This window comes from Enhydra lutris, unplaced genomic scaffold (genome assembly GCF_002288905.1).
Source record: "Enhydra lutris kenyoni isolate GAN:26980312 unplaced genomic scaffold, ASM228890v2 scaffoldscaffold18, whole genome shotgun sequence".
Classification (NCBI taxonomy): domain Eukaryota; kingdom Metazoa; phylum Chordata; class Mammalia; order Carnivora; family Mustelidae; genus Enhydra; species Enhydra lutris.
The window spans coordinates 33,639,528-33,657,776 of NW_019154102.1; the positions used below are offsets into that span (position 1 = coordinate 33,639,528).

Here is an 18,249-nt window from a genome sequence, read left to right on the forward strand (position 1 = left end):
CTTTGGGCCCAGCTATAAAGAATTTGCCTACTGTTGGTGGGAGTGACTTCATAACTTCCATTACTGGCTTATTTGATGGAGTTTTGCCCTTTTCTTCTCTGGTACAGATAGTAACTGTCCCTGTTGAAGTCCTCAGAGCTCCAGCCGGAACTGAGGCACTAGCAGGTGTGTACAGCTGCTCATGCTTCTGTGCTGCCTGATTCATGTCATACGCAGAAACAAGAGGCTTCCTGAAATCACTAGTACCATCTCCGCCTGTCACCTTCCCAAGGTTGGCTGTGTGAGTGTTTTGTTATATGGTGTCATGGAGGTCAAGGAGGAGGGAAAGGAAAGGGATGAGGGAAGGGAAAGATGCTGAGGGCCCAGAGGACACAGTGAGAGAGAGCTAGTTCCTCAGGTACCATGACCAGGGAGCACTGTCCTTCCCACTAAATTACAGTGACCCAAATGTCCAGCCCAATAGCCAGGAAGTATTCCCATTCTGGGTGCTAGGAATCAGTGCATTCTAGCGCCTGACAGATTCCAGTTTGTTACTGGCAGCCAATTCTTAGGGAATCCAGGTCATGTTCCCACGGTCAGAAGCTGACCTCAAAAAGAGGCCACCCTCCTTCCCAGTTCTCCAAGTCTGAAATGTGATCGTCAGTTCTTTATGGGCTATCTGCTGACTTATGATCCAGATTGTTGTCGTAACAGGCATCCAGGTTGTACAATTCCTGCATGATAAATTACGGGCCTGCCTAGCCCTCTTCCCAAGGTGAGCTTGTGGGATGACTGTCTTCGAGTTGGCCAAACTGGCTAAACGGCTGCAACATGGGCGATACTGGTGTTCACCGAGGAAGGCTAGGCAATGTGTTGCATTTTGATTTTCTATCACCGTAGGTATCAGGCCTAGTATTCTAAGCTCCCAGACCCAACCTGTGTCTGAGACCTAAGCAAAGCCTGAGCACTTCAGCTAAGACCACTTACAGGATGCCACGCATTAGCTTCATCCCTTTGATAAGCTGTTCCCAGATCCCAATGACTTCATTGTCAGAACCAGACCTCACCACTTAACAGTGGTGCTGCTGCCTTCTGGACACTGAGAATCCAGCCCTCAGACTCTATAGCATCCCCTTCTTTCCATCCAGTGGCATGGAAAGTAAGAGGCATTTTTTTTAAAGATTCTATTTATTTATGCAACACACAGAGAGAGTGTGCACAAGCAGGGGGAGAGACAGGCAGAGAGAAGCAGGCTTCCTGCCGAGCAGGGACCCTGATGCAGGGCTTGATCCCAGGACCCTGGGATCATGACCTCAGCCAAAAGCAGATGCTTAGCTGACTGAGCCACCCACGCATCCCAAGAGTTAGGCATTTGACTAAAGCAGCTGATTTATTCAGAAAAAATCCACAGCTGCTTAAAGATTTTTATTTATTTTTAAGATTCATTTATTTGTTTTGACAGAGCATGTGAGCAGGGGGAGGGGCAGAGGAAGGGAGAGCAGCAGACTCCCCACTAAACACAGAGCCCTACTCTACTGGGGACATGATCTCACGAACCTGAGATCATGACCTGAGCTGAAATCAAGAGTGGGATGCTCAACCTCCTGGGCTACCAGCTGCTCCTGCTTGAAGATTTTTAAAGTCAGGTTTTCAGGGCGCCTGGGCGGTGCAGTGGGTTAAAGCCTCTGCCTTCGGCTCGGGTTGTGATCCCATGGTCCTGGGATCGAGCCCCACATCGGGTTCTCTGCTCAGCAGGGAGCCTGCTTCCTCCTCTCTCTCTGCCTGCCTCTCTGCCTGCTTGTGATCTCTGTCTGTCAAATAAATAAATAAAATCTTTAAAAAAAAAAAAGTCAGGTTTTCTTAACGGTGGCTTAACTGAATGATGAAACTAGTTTTATTTTGTAATTTTTTTTTTCTTCAGAGCTGAGACTTCAGAGACTCCAGAGACTTCTTTCAGTACTCACAGAAACCTCCTAGCCTTGGTGATGGCACATGGGGACTGTTTACTTGCTCTTAGTCTGAATGATTGCCAAGAAGGAAGGCAAAGGTAGAGCGGTCGGATCTCTGGCTCCCCCCATACTTCTAATCTCAGACCTTATTAAACTCCTTTTTGAGCCAAGGACAAAGCTCACTTGAACAAATGACTTTGAGTCATGAATGAAAACTCTTGCTCTTTCCACAGTGAGAAAGAATTAAGAGATGGACAGGTAAGCAAGCACTTCTATTTGAGAAAAAAGGTGTTCATTTGGGATATATTGTTATTAGTAATAACACCCGATATATCAAGAGAATGTAGAACTTTAGAAATGCTTTGGGAAAACCCTCATTATAATGCTCTTTGTTCTGTTAGGAGGAGCTTCTGTTCATTCACCCCTGAGTCAATTGCCTTTGCTAGTAGCGTCTTTTCTTTTCTTTTTAAAAGAGTTTATTTATTTATTTGTGAGAGAGAAAGAGCGTGTGAGCACAGGAGCAGGGAGGGGCAGATGGAGAGGGAGAAGCGGACTCGCCATTGAGCAGGGAGCCTGACCTGGGGCTTGATCCCAGGACTATGAAATCATGACCCAAGCCAGAGGCAGCTGCTTAACAGATTGAGCCACACAGGCTCCCCCCCACCAACCTTATTTTTTTTTTAAGTTTATTCATTTAAGTAATCTCTACACCCAGTGTGGGGCTCGAACTCACAACCCCAAGATCAAGAGTCATATGCTTTCTTTGCTTGTAGCTTATTTTCTAAGTGGGTCATGGCATTTTGTTTCAGATTTGTTTGGGTGAGAGGAGAATGTCAACAGGGAATCCCCCCAAGCTATTTGTAATTTATCAATTTGGACTGTTTACCTTATTGACCCTTGTCAAACACATGCTTTGGCTTGATTATCCTCAGACTCTGAGTCCCGTGTGATATGTCTTTGTGTGAGCCTGGCAGCTAACCCTCCCTTCCTTACCTTTCTCCCTATCTGGTCCAGAAGTGGTCTTAATGGAGTTTGTGGGACAAAGCCTTTCCTTTGGGAGTCTAGGGAGGTTTTCTTCCCTGTACTAAAGTGAACTGTTCTCCCAGAGAGAAGTCTTTGGCCACTGGAGGGGACTGAATTGGAGACGGAAAGGAAGGATGGAATGAACCCTGAGCACACGGGCCTCTGCAAGGAGTTGTTCAGGATAGTGAATCATCAGAATTTTTGAGAACACATTTGTGCCCAGTACTGTGCTAATGGGTGTCAGAAATAGAAAAAAGAAGTGTAAAAGAACGTTCTTCCACTCAATGCCGCAGGGCCTGATTTAAAGATAGGCTGTGTTGGAGGAAGTGAGAACTCTAGGGCTGTTTTGATTGACTGTGCAGTTTCAGCACACTCACAGAAAAGAAGTGGAGTCACGGGACTTATTATGTACAGATCCGGAAATGTGGCAGGGGTGAGTGTGTGGAGGGGGCAGTGAGCCAAGGTAGGGACAGTCCTCAGTCCCAGATCATGAGCAAGAAGATAGGAAGTAGGGGAGCAAGGACCCCTATTACTTACAGGGGGAAGGTCACTGGCTTTTCTCAGGCTCAACACTAAGTGGTTATTTTAAAAAGTGCCCGAGGAAAAGCAAGGCAGGAACTCATAGCAGGAATCCTAAACTCGAGCGCTTATCTAAATGTCTGGGTTCTGGCTGTGAGCAGGGTTGTCATACTCCAAACATGTAGGAAGCAAATCTGAATAGCCGTTTTCTTGTCACTTAGGCCTGTTGCAGAGGAACGTGTGCTCCCTGGGGAAGGGGAGAGACCCTTGTAGCCCCAGGGTCGGGGGCAGGGGAGGCAGGCCACCTTGAGGAGGTAGAACTGATCTTGAAGGGACGGGAGGACACAGAAAAGGTGGCAGTAGGGGTGTCTTCTGGAGGAAAACCACATGACCCAAGGGATGGAGGTGAGAGGAGCTGCAGCAAGTGTGTTCACTGGACTGAAGTGGGAAATACTCGTGAGGAGGCATCAGGAGGCCAGCGACAGAGGAGTCTGCTCAGCTGTTCTATGATCGGGCATCCATTCTTGTGTCCTGGTCACAAAGAAATCACAGCTCTGTTTAAGAAGTAGTAGTTGGCAAAAATGTGTAAGAGGGATTAGAGTAACAGGGGCCTTGGGATTCTGGGGCCTTGACATAGCACTGATTTTTTTTGTTAAGTTATTTTCTTTTCATTTTTTTTCCTTTTATTTTTTAAGATTTATTTATTTATTTGTCAGAAAGAGAAAGTGAGAGCACGAGCAGTGGGAGCAGCAGCGGGAGAAGCAGGCTCCCCGCTGAGCCGGGAACTCGATGGAGGACACTGTACCAGGACCCTGGTATCATGAACTGAGCCGAAGGCAGATACTTAACCCACTGAGTCACCCAGGCGCCCCTCCTCTTATTTATTCTAGAGAAAATAATGCATTCACAATGTTCAGAATCCAAAAAGTAGGGAACATGTACTATAGTGAAAAACTGCTTTCTCCTCTTGTCCCCCAGCTACCCAGTTTTCTTCTGGAGGCAAAATCATGCTTCCTTGGGTTTAAGTCTGGAAATAGTCTTGGCGGAGACAAGCAAATATAGTTGTGTGTTTTCTAAAAATATAAATGGTAACACAGTGTATATACTCTGCCCTTTGCTTGTTGCACTTAATATATCATGTGGATTCTTCCATGTTGTCCATAAAACACTTTCTTATTCTTCTTTACGGCTAGATCGGAGCTCATTGAGTTGATATGCTTTTTTTTTTTTTTTTTTTTTTGAGTTGATATGCTTTTATTTGTGGAATTAGTCCATTAGTGGGCATTCGGGTTTTTTAGCTTTTTGCTATGACAAACAGTGCTACCACAAATGACGCTGTAAGCATGTCCTTTTGCACACAGACGAGTGTATCTGTTGGATAAATTCCTAGAATGCAGTTATGGGCCCAAAATGGACAAAGCATGTACGATTTGTCAAGTATGGTCAAGCTGTGGAGGTGGGAACAATTTACACTTTGGCGTGTTAAAACACTTGGCTTTCTAGCCAACACAGTGTGTTTTCACACTTTTTGAAATTTGCTCATGTGATAAGTGACAAATATTATCTCAGACCAGTTTTATATGACATGTCTCTTATTATGAGTAAGGGCGTAAGGTTGAGCATTTTGTGTTTGTTTCAGAGCAGTGCGAGTTTCCTCTTCTGTAAGCTGTCCATATCCATGCCCATTTTTCTACTGGGTTGGGTTTCTTTTCCTAACTGATTTATAGGATTTTTTTCAACATATTGGGAAAATTCGTTCTGTATTTGATAATCTGACTTGCAGAAGTTGGTCAAGTGGTTTTGTTTTGTTTGTTTTCTTGAAGTTGGCCAAGTGTTGTTTTTTTTTTTTTTTAAGATTTTATTTATTTATTTACAGAGAGAGATCACAAGTAGGCAGAGAGGCAGGCAGAGAGAGGGGGAAGCAGGCTCCCCACTGAGCAGAGAGCCCGATGCCAGGCTTGATCCCAGGACCCTGAGATCATGACCCGAACTGAAGGCAGAGGCTTTAACCCACTGAGCCACCCAGGCACCCTGGTCAGGTGGTTTTTTTAAGGTCTACTGGGCAAAGGTTTAGCTGAACAAAAAGGCCAAAAGTAAGGAAACTGCTTCACTAAACTCAGGATCCTGAGACCTTTCACAGAGCCAAGAAATCTGCTATAACATTAAGCCTTTTGTAGTTTTTCTTAAGACGAGGTTAAGCAGAAGTTTTCCCTTCCAGGATTCCTTACAGTTGAGTTCTCAGGAGTTGATCTGTCTTTGTGTGGGTGGTATTGGGAAAAGGTGTGACATTTAAGCTGTCAGCTTCAGAGGACTGATACGTTCCCAAGAAGCTAACCCTTCTTTGTCTTACAGGTTGAAAGTGTGTGTGCTGCGTATCCTTCACCATATGACAAGGACACCGGTGTTCTTCGGGCTCTCAGAGGAATTCCTGTATGTGTCACCCACACCCCAGGACTTCCCGCCCATACCAGCTTTTTTTGCATGCTGCTCTGTGGGGCCAGATACCAGGGACTCAGGACGGACAGCAGAGACCCCAATCACACTTGGGGGTGGAGTTGTGGGCCACAAACATGCAAAACAACCTCTAGCTAGTAAGATAATTGCTCCAGGGAAGCAGAATGTAAAGTGCAGTGGGAATACCAAAGGCACCTCACAGTCTCAATTGAGTTGTGTGAATTTTTGTTTATTCTTTAAGGAGAGCATATGCTTGTCTCCAGGTCACACAACTTGTACATCAGAGTTGGGAGTTTTCCATGTGTCTTTCTTTAAGATTGGCTTTAATCAAGCCATCCTTCTGACCTCCAGTTCCAAGGACATTCTGTACCGCGGGTCGGGTACGTTTGTGTGCGTGGGAGGGTATGGACTCACTCTCACACCGAAGGTCATCTGCCCCTGCAGATCTCAGAGTTGAAGAACCATGGCATCCTCCGGGCCCTGACAGCAGAAGCCAACGGATGGCAGCCAGGTGGTAAGGTCCCCTTCAGGGCCCTTGGAGCCTGGGTGGGCCCAAGCCAGAGCTCCCCATGGTCTGCTTTTCATCATTGGAATTTCTCTCACTACATGTCCTATAGAATTTGACAAATTTATCATTCTTCAAGGAAAATTAGAATCAACACTGGATTAGAAGTCAAAAGATTCGAGTCCTGATTTAGCGCTGCAAGCAGCTTATTATGTGCCTTGGGCAAATCAGATGTCTGCCGTGAAGACATCAGTGCCTTCTCTGTCCCCAGAGAGATATTGTAACAATGAAATGAGAGTGTATGTGAAGAGGCTTTGAAAAAGTATCCTATTTTATCTGCTTTACATGATTCTTTCATATACTCTATTTAAAGCTCATTTCACTTGCTGATTTATGACACAGAAAGGTCCACTCACTAGGTGAGAAATAACCAGTTCTGGAGTCCCACATCTCTGGTTTAAGTCCTGCCTCTCTCACCCACCAACTATAGGACCCTGAGCAAGTTTCTTAACCTTCTAACCTTTACTGCACTTAGTTCATCTATAAAACAAATTGGTCAGAACCTGAGTGATGGGAATTGCATAAGGATTACATGAGCTAAGGTGAAGTATGTAGTGCACAGACTGTAAATCTGTAGTGACACCCGTGCTATGTATTATTATCTTGAAGTTCTATAAACTGAAAATGTAATCTCTACGAATATGGGGCTTGTAGAAAAGTTATCTGGAGATCTATGAAGTTTCTTCTTAAATCTTTTTTTTAATTAATTAATTAATTAATTTGACAGAAAGAGACACAGCGAGAGAGGGAACACAAGCAGGGGGAATGGGAGGGGGGGAAGCAGGCTTCGCGCCTAGCAGAGAGCCCGATGTGGCCCGATCTCAGGATCCTGGGATCATGACCTGAGCCGAAGATAGACACTTAACATCTGAGCCACCAGGTGCCCCATATGAAGTTTCTTCTAATGAAATTTTATCTTTGCTGTGTAGTGACAAACCTAACATTTATTAGAGATTTTGCCTTAAATGCCAAAATATTTTATATTTCAGTACAAGTAGCATTTGTGTACCAGGTATTTTTTAAAGATTTTTTACTTATTTGAGAGAGAGAGCGTGTGCACGAGCAAGCATGGTGAACGGGCACGGGGAGGAGAGTCTCTAGCAGACTCTAAGATAAGCACTTGCTGAGCCCGTGGAGAACTGGATCTCACAACCCTGAGAGCACGACCTGCGCTGAAATCAGACTCGAGGCCCCCCTGTCCCACATATTTTTAGTTGTATTAAACATCAGTCTTCGAGGCACCTGGGTGGCTCAGTCGTTAAGCATCTGCCTTCGGCTTGGGTCATGATCCTAGAGTCCTGGGATCAGGCCCCCGTGTCGGACTCCCTGCTCAGAGGGGAGCTTGCTTTTCCCTCTCTCCCTCTGCCACTCCCCCTGCTTGTGTTTTCTCACTGTCAAACGGATAAATAAAATCTTTAAAAAAAAAAAAATGCAGTTTTCTTCCAGATTGCTCTCAGCTCATTTAAATTGATAGGCTTATGAGGCACCTGGCTGGCTCAATTGGTGGAGCATACAACTCTTGATCTTGGGTTGGGAGTTCGAGCACCATGTTGGAGATTACTTCAGAAAAATAAATCTTTAAAATGGGCACCTGGGTGGCTTGGTCAGTTAATCACCTGCCTTTGGCTCAGGTCAGGATCTCAGGGTTCTGGGATCGAGCCCTGTGCCAGGTTCCCGGCTCCACGGGGAGTCTGCTTCTCTCTCTGCATCTCTCCCCACCACCACTTGAGGTCTCCCTCTCTCTCTCTCTATCAAATAAATAAATAAAATCTTTAAAAATAAAAAAATAAATGGGGCTCCTGGATGGCACAGTGGGTTGAGCGTTGGACTCTTGGTTTCCACTCAGGTTGTGATCTCAGGGTCATGAGATCTGGCCCACGTTGGGCTCTGTGCTCTGTACAGAGGTCTGCTTAAGACTGTCTTTCCCTCTTCCCCCAAAATAAATAAATGTTTAAAAATAAAATAAATAGGTAGGTAGGTAGGTAGGTAGATAGATGGAGAGCCTTGCTAACTCAGTGATACTGTTTCCTGTATGGATAAGTAGAAGAGAGCCCAAATCAAGAAGGCAATTGAAAAAGGAAGAAAAGTAGAGAACTGTGCTGATGTGAGCTGCATTCGCTATCCTGAAGATTCATGTTTTGCCTCGATTTTTTTCTGTTGGGGGAAATTAGTATTTATGTTAGGATCATCTTCAGATGAAGAAGAGTCTCCCTGGTTCCAAGAGGGAAGGGAAGAGGTGCTCTTGCTATGCCTTGGACATTTGTCTCCAGTTTTTAGACACTAGATTGCAACTCCTTGTTGAGACCTTGCACTTTCTGTCAACTAAACCACAGTTACAGCAGATTCCCTGGTGCTGGTGAGGTTTCTGCTCTGAGCTCACAGCCTTCTGCCAAGTTGTTTGTAGGTGAAAGGTTGAAGGGCATCTGGCTGGCTCAGTCAGTTAAGTGGCCAGCTCTTGATTTTGGCCCAGGTCATGATCTCAGGGTCATGAGATAGAGCCCCTCTTCGGGCTTTGCACTCAGTGGGGCGTCTGCTTGAAATTCCTCTCTCTCCCCCTCTGCTTCTCCCCCTGCTCGGGCTCTCATTCTTTCTCTCTAATAAACAAGTAAATCTTTAACAAATAAAAGAGGGGCACTTGAGTGGCTCATTCGGTTAGACATCTGACTTCAGCTCAGGTCATAATCTCAGGGTCCTGGGATCAAGTCCTGCAAGGGACTCTGTGCTCAGCAGGGAGCCTGCTTCTCTCTCTCTCTCTCTCTCTCTCTCTCTCTCTCTCCCCCTCCCCCCACTCATGCTCTCTCTCTCTCTCTCAAATAAATAAAATCTTAAAAAAAAAATTTTTTTTGACCAAGTTGCTTGAAACAAAGATGTGCAGGGTGAAGAGTCTGTGAAGCCAGGCGCCAGCGAGGGTGAGGGGTGACACAGCCCTCGTCAGCGCCCTCACCAGCAGTCCCTGCTGCTGCCCCTCTCTCTCTTTTTTTTTGTTTTTGTTTTTGTTTGTTTTCTTTAATTTGTTTTTGTTTTTTGTTCAGCTGCTTTCTCCCTCCTTTTCATCATCCAGGGTCCAGTATGCTGGAAGGAAATTTTATTTTCTGCATATAGTTTGTATCCTGATGAAGTTACCTACCTTGGAAGCCCTGAGGCTCAGGGTCTCGGTCCACCCCAGGTTGGGGCTTGCATGACTGAATTCAGAAGTCCAGACCCATGTCACCCACTGCCACTAGCCCCTGCGCTGCTGGACCTGAATCCAGGCTGGTGTCAGTGACACGAGCTAACATGTCCTGAGTACTGACCTTTGCATCGTATACCCGCTCCTCCACCCCTGGAAGCTGAAGAGTTGCACCGTCCTCCAGCAGGTCCAGGAGTGATGGCCAGGGGTTAAGTACTTGTCCACAGAAGTGCAGCCGGGGAGTGCAGACAGGAAGTGCTTGCCAGCAGTCTGGCTCTGGAACTGCTCTCAGCAGCTTTCTCTGCCTCCATTTCTGTTAGTGTTTTAAGTTTCTGGGAGTATTTTATTTTATTTTCAAGTATACTTTGGAAACAGTTCATTGCCCTGTGATATCCTCCATCAAGACGGCATGGCCAAAAGGAGCTGCCCTCTCACTCTTACCACTGGGGCTAGAGGCTGAAGGGGTCATAATTTGAGGCCTTGGACTGAAGGGTTTCCATTTTCTCCATGTTGTATTGACTTCCTGTCTAGCAAATGGGGAAAGCCACAACAGGACACATGGCAGCAGTCTGGGTTAGAGTGACAGTTGCATTTTGGAGAAAGGGCTGTGCGGTGACTACAGAGAACCTGTTCTGCTGCTTTTTCTCTCCTGCTTTCCCCACCATTCCTGGTGCTTTTATTCATTCAGCAGACATTTGTTGAACCCCTGTCCTGTGCAGGGCACTGCCCTGGGTTCTGGAAAATGCTGTCCTCGTGTAGCGCCCGGTGTGGTGGGAGAGACAGACACCACACTGAGGAGCCTGGGTGTCAGGGGCTCGAAGAGGCTCACGGGCTCCCTCTGCAGACTTAATGGAGTCAGGCCAGGTGGCTGGCTGAGGGAGATGTCCGAGTTCACTGAGGGTTGAGGAGGAACAACAAACAGCACAAGGGTTGGGACCTGGGGTGCACGTGCCTGGGGTGATTGCAGGGGGAGAGCCGTCTGAGCAAGGGCACTGAAGGTGGGAGGGGCTGAGGAAGTTGGGGAGTTCTGGATACCCTTAGCACACAGCTGTGGGTGGAAGAAATATCCAAATGGTGGGAGTATTTAGATGCTGTGCTGAAGAGTTTGGGTTTTATCTAGAGAGTCATGATGGAGAACCCCTGGAGGTTTTCAAGCAGGGGGTTGACATCAGATCTGCCTTTTCAAACGCTCACTCTGGCCCCCGTGTGGAGAGGGTATCTGAGGGCACTGGGACCCAATGGACAAGGCTGAGGCTGCAGCAGCGATCCAGACTTTCCCAGGTCTCAGAGGGTCTCCTTTTCTCTTGACTGCAGTTGTGAATGCGGAGGTGCTCAGAGCCCAAGAAGAATGGGAAGCTGTGGACAACATCCAGACAGAGTCAGGTAACCATAGGAATGGCGTTCCACTGCTAATAAAGGCCCCATCCACGTGTGGCTAGCGTTTCTGTGGCCCTGGGGTTAGGACACAGAATTCCTGAGAGTTCCCATTTTAGCTCCCTGACTCAGGATACAGTACCTTTCTAATCCAAAGATCATGACATTCCACCTCTGGAGGAAATGGGAGTGAATGCCACGGGAAAAGGGCTGCCATCTACTCAGACCTGAGAGAAGACAGGGAGTACCTTGGTCAGGGTCGCTTCTGCAGGGTGATGAGGTTGGACAGAAGGATGGAGGCAGGCAGCCAGGGTCCCGGCCCAAGGGTGAGCGGGTTGTTCACTATACAAGGAGGTCTCTGGAGATAGGGACTAAAGCCATCTGCTGGAAGGCTTTGAGGGCTGGGTAAAAATTGTTTCACTTTGTGTTCTGACAGGTTTGGACGGAGCTGCAGGAGGGTAGAGCTCGGACCCATATCTAGCTCGAGCTATACTTGGGCTCCTAGAAAGTCGTTACAGTGGACTGTGTCAGTCATCCCCGACATTGCTAATGGATATGTTCATTCCCTGTGGACTGTACCAGAGGCTGGAGAGGGGGTCATTCATATACAGGGTGTGAGAAAGGGCAAAATGGAAGCGAAGAAAGTTCCCGAAACAGACCTTGGCATGCTCCTCCGTGGGTACCTACTCCGGGCAGTGACTTGCCTCCTCACAGATGAGTGGACTGGGACCCCCTGCAGGGCAGATCTGTCCCTACTCACTGCAGAGGTCGGTCTACCAAGCTCCCGAACAGCCTGGTCTAAGAAGGGACCTGGCCCAGCAGAGAATGCCAGCCCCTTAACAGAAGATCGGTTTTAGCTGTAGTTATCTGATGTCTGCCCCTGAAAGCCAGTGTTTGGCTTAGAGGTGATGATCAGAAGGCCCCAGTGAACGTGCTCAGACAGAATGACTACCATTATAAATCTGAGAGTGTCTTCCCTTTTGCCACAGGGAACCAGGCCAGTGTAGACCAGCCTGGGCAGCTGATCTCCTTCAGTGAGGCTCTGCAGCATTTCCAGACTGTGGACCTCTCTTCCTTCAAGGTATGAAAGTAGGGAGTTTGGGGTCTCAGGCAAAGCATCTTCCCAGGAGCCAGGTTTCTATCCCACCAACCTAGGGCACTGGGCAAGCAAGATGGAAACTTCCAGCTGAGGACCCTACCTCACCTAAGAAATCTTGGAGCACAGAATCAGGGGTGGCCAAGGACCCAAGCTTCATGCAGGACCCCAGTGGCCTTTTTGGGACTGTGTGCCCAGAGCTCTTGTGGCCATGCTGTACACAGGTCTATGTAGCTGCTCCCTGCTCTTCCCTCTTAGGGATGGGGAGGTCTAGAATCAAATGTTAGATAGTTCCTTAGGGAAGCAAGTCATGCCATCTAGGAAGCTGAGTAATTCATGACTATTGTAGGAAAATCTATCATTCCCTGAACGTATCAGGGAGCCAGAAGTTATTTGGGAATTTTAAAAATATGTGGGGTTGGAAAAAGAAACATTGAGGAAAATAAAAGCTGATTGGCTTTCTGGGGCATCTTGAGTGACTAAGAGTAGTTTTAGAAGATTGTGATTTCAGGGGCACCTGGGTGGGCTCAGTGGGTTAAAGCCTCTGCCTTCGGCTCAGGTCATGATCCCGGGGTCCTGGGATCGAGCCCCGCGTCAGGCTCTCTGCTCGGCGGGGAGCCTGCTTCCCTTCCTCTCTCTCTGCCTGCCTCTCTGCCTGATTATGATCTCTGTCTGTCAGGTAAATAAAATCTTAAAAAAAAAAAAAAAAAAGATTGTGATTTCAGGGGCACCTGGATGGCTCAGTTGGTTAAGTGTCTGCCTTCGGCTCAGGTCGTGATTCCAGAGTCCTGGGATCAAGCCCCGCATGGGGCTCCTTGCTCAGCGGGGAGTCTGCTTCTCCCTCTCCTTCCCGCTCATGCTCTCTCTATCTCTGTTTCTCTCAAATAAATAAATAAATAAAATGTTTTTAAAAAGAAGAAGATTCTGGTTTCAGATCTTCAACCTAAAACCTCAGAGTTTCAAGAGAGGCTGAAAAGTCAAGAATCATTGGTTCATGGGTTGCAGAGGGTCAGAAGCTACCAAAATCAGAATATTCTAAGGCCTGTAGCAGTGGCCCTTGAGCAATAAGTCAGCATGACCTGATTTAGGAAGTGCCCCTGTGGAATGGACAGAATGCTCCAGCAATCCCTCAGGTATCCAGCTCCAAAAGTCCCCACTAGACTCCCCTCCTCCCTGGCTCCCTGGTCCTGGAAGTTGAGAGGACTGCTAGGCTGTGTAATTTATGCCCTTTGCAGAAAGAGATGGACCTATAGAAGGTAAAGCAGCCCTGCTGGGAAGCCTGGCCTGGCTTGGTCAGACCAAAGCGGGGTCCCCGTGCCAGCTATCTCTGGCCGTCAATGGAATAGTAGCTCTAGACAAACCCAAAAGAACAAATGCAGACAATGGGCTAATAATGCCTATACTTGGGGACATTTCTTTTCTTTTATTTCTCTTTTCTTTAAGATTTTATTTATTTATTAGAGAGCAGGAGCAAGGTGAGGGGCAGAGGAAGAGGGAGAAGCAGGCTCCCCGCTGAGTAGGGAGCCAGACACAGGGCTCCATCCCGGGATCCCAAGATCATGACCTGAGCCAAAGGCAGACACTTAACCAATGGAGTCACCAGGTGGCCCAGGGACATCTCTTTTCTACTAATAAAAATCCTGGGAGCCAGCAGAGCCTGTCTCTGGAGATAGAGCCTGTGCTTCATAGCTCTTACCCCGTTTCCCTGGCCCAGAGACTAGCCAGTTAGTTGAGGAAGCTACTTTCTTCTACAAGAACAGTCCCTGTACCGATCCTGATGGTAAGTTAGAGCAGGTGAACCCAGCCCTTCGCTCATTGCCTGCAACTTCCTCCCCAGAAAAGAATCCAGCCAACTATTCGAAGGACGGGGCTCGCTGCCATCCGGCACTGCCTTTTTGGGCCTCCAAAACTCCACCAGGGCCTCCGAGAAGAAAGGGACTTGGTCCTGACCATTGCTCAGTGTGAGTGCACGGGTGCTGCCTCGAGTGGGGGCTGCGTATGTGGTCAAGCAGAGAGCACTGTTTGTACACCTGTTGCTGAGGTCTTGCATGCACCATGTCGGCAGGGAGAGCGGGAGCTGTGCGGTGGAAACGTGGGAGAACACAGTCTCTTGGTACAGTCCAGCTCGATCTTATCTGAGCCGTTCTCTGAGAAATAGTCCTCTCCTGAGGCCGGGCAGTCCGACAAAGACTGGGGGTGTGTTTTCGGGCAGGTGGCCTGGATAGTCAGGACCCAATGCATGGCCGAGTCCTCCAGACCATCTACAAGAAGCTGACTGGCTCCAAGTTTGACTGCGCCCTCCACGGAGACCACTGGGAAGATCTGGGCTTTCAGGGTAAGAGACAGGAATGGTTCATCTTCTTTTCCTTGACCCCTGAATCCAGAACTAGAGTGAGAGCCCAGATAGTCCCCTTCCTGTCATGCCAGCACCCTGAGGCAGGGTATCTGGGGGAAGAGGGTGCAGGAATGCAAAGGCCCGAGGTGAGCATGTTTACCACGCTTGAGAAATAGTAAGAAGTGTGGCTGAAGAGGAAAGGTCCCTTGTGGTCTAACAGGCCATTGTCAGACATTTACTCTAAGAGAGATGGAAAGCATCAAAGTGTTGGATTTGCAGTCTGGTTTCTTCTCTTTCCTCTTTCCTTTTAACACAGATGAAAATTTTGCTTTATACTATTTTATTTTTTGAGTGAAACAAATTGATTTCAGCTGTTTTTTTGGATTATGCTACTCTTTTTTGAAAATCATATCAAGTTACATTTATATGGAATAGGAAAATGTTCTCATTTATTTTTTTTTAATAAGGCTCCAGCTTGCCTTTTGCCTTTCCTTTCTTTTCTTTTTTTTTTTTTTTTAAGATTTTATTTATTTATTTGACAGAGATCACAAGTAGGCAGAAAGGCAGGCAGGGCTGGAGGGAAGCAGGCTCCCCGCTGAGCAGAGAGCATGATGCGATGCGGGGCTCAGTCCCGGGACCCTGGGATCATGACCTGAGCCAAAAGCAGAGGCTTTAACCCACTGAGCCACCCAGGTGCCCCAGAAAATGTCCTCACTTAAAAAGGAAATTTTATGTACCCATAATTAATTGGTCTGTTGGTATATGTGCTGCCGAAGCGAGCACTAATAGGTCTGTTGATATTAACACGTTAAAATCCCTCTCTCTTCCCTCATCTATAATACAATTATATTATTTCCCTCCATATGCAATGAGAATGATGTCAGTGTTACAATTTTTGTTTCAACCATCAAACAACTTAGAAAACTCAAGAGGAGGAGCTAAGTCTGCTGTATTTCCCCAGATGCTTACTCTTTCCACTGCTGTTTTTGTTTTTAGATATTCCAAGATTTCTTCTTTTATCATTTCCTTTCATTTTGAAGAACTTCCTTTAACCATTTTCTAAAGGAGGTCTGCTGGTGATAAATTCTCTTAGTTTCCCTTCCTCTGAGAGTGTCTTGTGATTGCCCCTTCACTCCTCAAGGATCGTTTCTCTGGACAAAGAATTCCAGGCTGACAATTCTTTTCTTGTAGCACTTGTACACTGTGCTTTTTGCTTCTGGCCTCCATGAGAAAGCTACTGTCATTTGAATTCTTTCTCCCTGAGAGGTAAGGAGTTGTTTCTCTCTGCTTTCAGGATCTTTTCAAGTTTGCAGGAGTTTATGTTGTGTCTTAGTGTGGATTTCTTTGGGCTTTTACCCTATTGGGTTTGCTCAGCTTCTTGAACCTATAGGTTTATGTCTTTTGCCAAATATGGTCCATTTTCAGCCATTATTACTTCAAGTACCTTTTTTCCTTAATTTCAGTGAAATTCACATACAATGTTATATTAGTTTCAGGCGAACAATACAGTGATCCGACAATTCCATACAACACCTAGTACTCATCAAGATAAGTGTACTCTCAGCCCTTCACCTACTCCCCCATCCCCTCGCCCATCTCCACTCTGGTAACCATCTGTTCTCTACTTAAGAATCTGTTCTTTTGTTTGCCTCTTTTTTTTTTCCTTTGTTCATTTGTTTTGTTTCTTAAATTCCACATGAATGAATACTTCAAGTACTTTTCTCAGCCCCATACTTTCTCTTCTCTTGTGGGACTCTGATGACACAGGTGCTAGTTCTTCTGTGCTGTACATTCCTTTGGATCTCTGTTCTGTAACTCACAGATCTCCAAGGCTCTGCTTATTTTGTTTTGTTTTGTTTTGCTTTGTTTCTCTCTGATGTTCATCAGACTGGATAATTTCAATTGTTCCATCTTCAATTTCACCGATTCTTTCCTCTGTTCTCTCTATTCTGCTGTTGAGCCCATCAAGTGAGTTTTTAATTTTAAAGATTTTTATTTATTTATTTATTTGACAGAGAGATCACAAGTAGGCAGAGAGGCAGGCAGAGAGAGAGGAAGGGAAGCAGGCTCCTTGCTGAGCAGAGAGCCCAGTGCGGGGCTCGATCCCAGGACCTGAGATCATGACCTGAGCCGAAGGCAGAGACTTTAACCCACTGAGCCACCCAGGCGCCCCTGAGTTTTTAATTTTAGTTATATTTTTCAGTTGTAAGGTTTTTTTTGTTTGGTTCTTTATACCTAATAATTCTTTACTGATACTTTCTACTTTTTAAATTTTTTTCAAACTGTGTAATTATTTATTGAAGGCATTTTTGTGATGACTGCTATAGTAGTTTTCTATTGTTGCTATAACAAATTACCACAAATTTAGTAGCTTGAAACTACATAAACTTATTAAAATTAATTAATTTATTTAAGTACTCTCTACACCCAGCATGGGGCTCAAGCTCACAACTCCGAGATCACGAGTCCCACGCTCTTCCTATGGAGCCAGCCAGCCCCTCACCACACAAACTTATTACCTTATAGCTCTGTAGCTCAGGAGTCCGAAACAGGTCTCACTGGGGTAAGATCGCTGTGGCTGCAGGGCTGCATTCCTTTCTGGAGACTTTAGGAAAGACTCCGTTTCCCGGCCTTTTCCACCTTCTAGAGGCCACCTCCACTCCTCCTTCACAGCCAGGAACTTAGCATCTCCCTGAGCCTGGTTCTCTCCTCACATCTCTTTCCCTGATTCTGTGCTTCTGTCTCCTTCTCTCACTTTTAAGGACTTTTCTGATTACAATGGGACCACCCAGAGAATCCAGGATAATCTCCCTATCTGCTGATCTGCAACCTTAATTCTGCCTATGATCTTAGTTTCCCCTTGCCATGCAACAAAATATACTCCTGGGTTCTAGGCATTCGGGCAAGGATGTCTTTGGAGGGACCATTATTTTGCCTGTAACTGCTGCTTTAAAATCCTTGTCAGGTAATTCCAACAGCTGTGTTATCTCAGTGTTGCTATCTATTAAGTATCTTTCTCATTCAAATTAAGATTTTCCTAGTTCTTAATGTAACAAGTGATTTTTTTTTATTGTATCCTGGATATTTGGGGTATTATATAATGACACTTTGGATCTGCTGTAAATCTTTTATTTTAGCAGGCTTCTTCTGACACTGAGCCAGTGGGGGAAGGAGGATGTCACTCATTACTGCGGGGCAGGGGTAGAAATTTAGGTACCCCATTTGGGCTCTGCTGGTTCCACTGGCTAAGAGGGGCACAGGTGCTTCATTACATGACTCATTACAGGAGTCCTGTGTGGACTCCACTGACGACACAGAGGTATGGGGCTCAGTCCCAGCTCCCCAGTTTGCTGACACTACCCTAGTGAAGCTAAGGGGCACCTTGTTACAGTCAGGCAGGGGTGGGAGTCCAGGCTCCCCACTTGGCCTAACAAAGGTAGCCAAGCCCTTGAAGCTCAAGGGAGGTGGGACTTCATTTGGCATTGGGTCGCCCTTCAGTTCCTCCTCTCGGTTACAGGAGCGAATCCAGCCACAGACCTGAGAGGAGCAGGCTTCCTTGCCCTCCTACACCTGCTGTACCTGGTGATGGACTCCAAGACCTTGCTGATGGCCCAGGAGATTTTCCGCCTATCTCGTCACCATATCCAGGTGGGGCTTTGCTGGGCAGCTAGAGAAGAGGGCTGTGGAGCCATTGTTGGTACAGAATGCTCTTGAACAACCAGGAGAACCTCACAGGGGGGCTGTCTCTAATTGCTCAGGGCTCTCAGGACAACTGACGCAAGCCAG

General features: G+C 46.6%; 1 protein-coding gene across 3 annotated transcripts in view; it reads left to right on the forward strand.

Annotated features, from left to right (window-relative positions):
• The first annotated feature begins 112 nt into the window (after nt 1-112).
• Nucleotides 113-18,249, forward strand: part of LOC111147956 (ELMO domain containing 3) — a 28,784-nt gene continuing 10,647 nt past the window's right edge. For 2 of the 3 annotated variants that reach the window (XM_022504249.1, XM_022504250.1), the window contains exons 1-9: nt 113-280; nt 1,901-2,186; nt 5,823-5,900; nt 6,369-6,438; nt 10,973-11,041; nt 12,022-12,113; nt 13,966-14,089; nt 14,341-14,463; nt 17,981-18,111. In XM_022504249.1, the coding sequence (XP_022359957.1) occupies nt 2,133-2,186; nt 5,823-5,900; nt 6,369-6,438; nt 10,973-11,041; nt 12,022-12,113; nt 13,966-14,089; nt 14,341-14,463; nt 17,981-18,111 (741 nt within the window). In that variant the 5' untranslated portion in view covers nt 113-280; nt 1,901-2,132. The remainder of the gene's footprint in view (nt 281-1,900; nt 2,187-5,822; nt 5,901-6,368; nt 6,439-10,972; nt 11,042-12,021; nt 12,114-13,965; nt 14,090-14,340; nt 14,464-17,980; nt 18,112-18,249) is intronic. The other variant, XM_022504251.1, reaches the window with a different exon arrangement.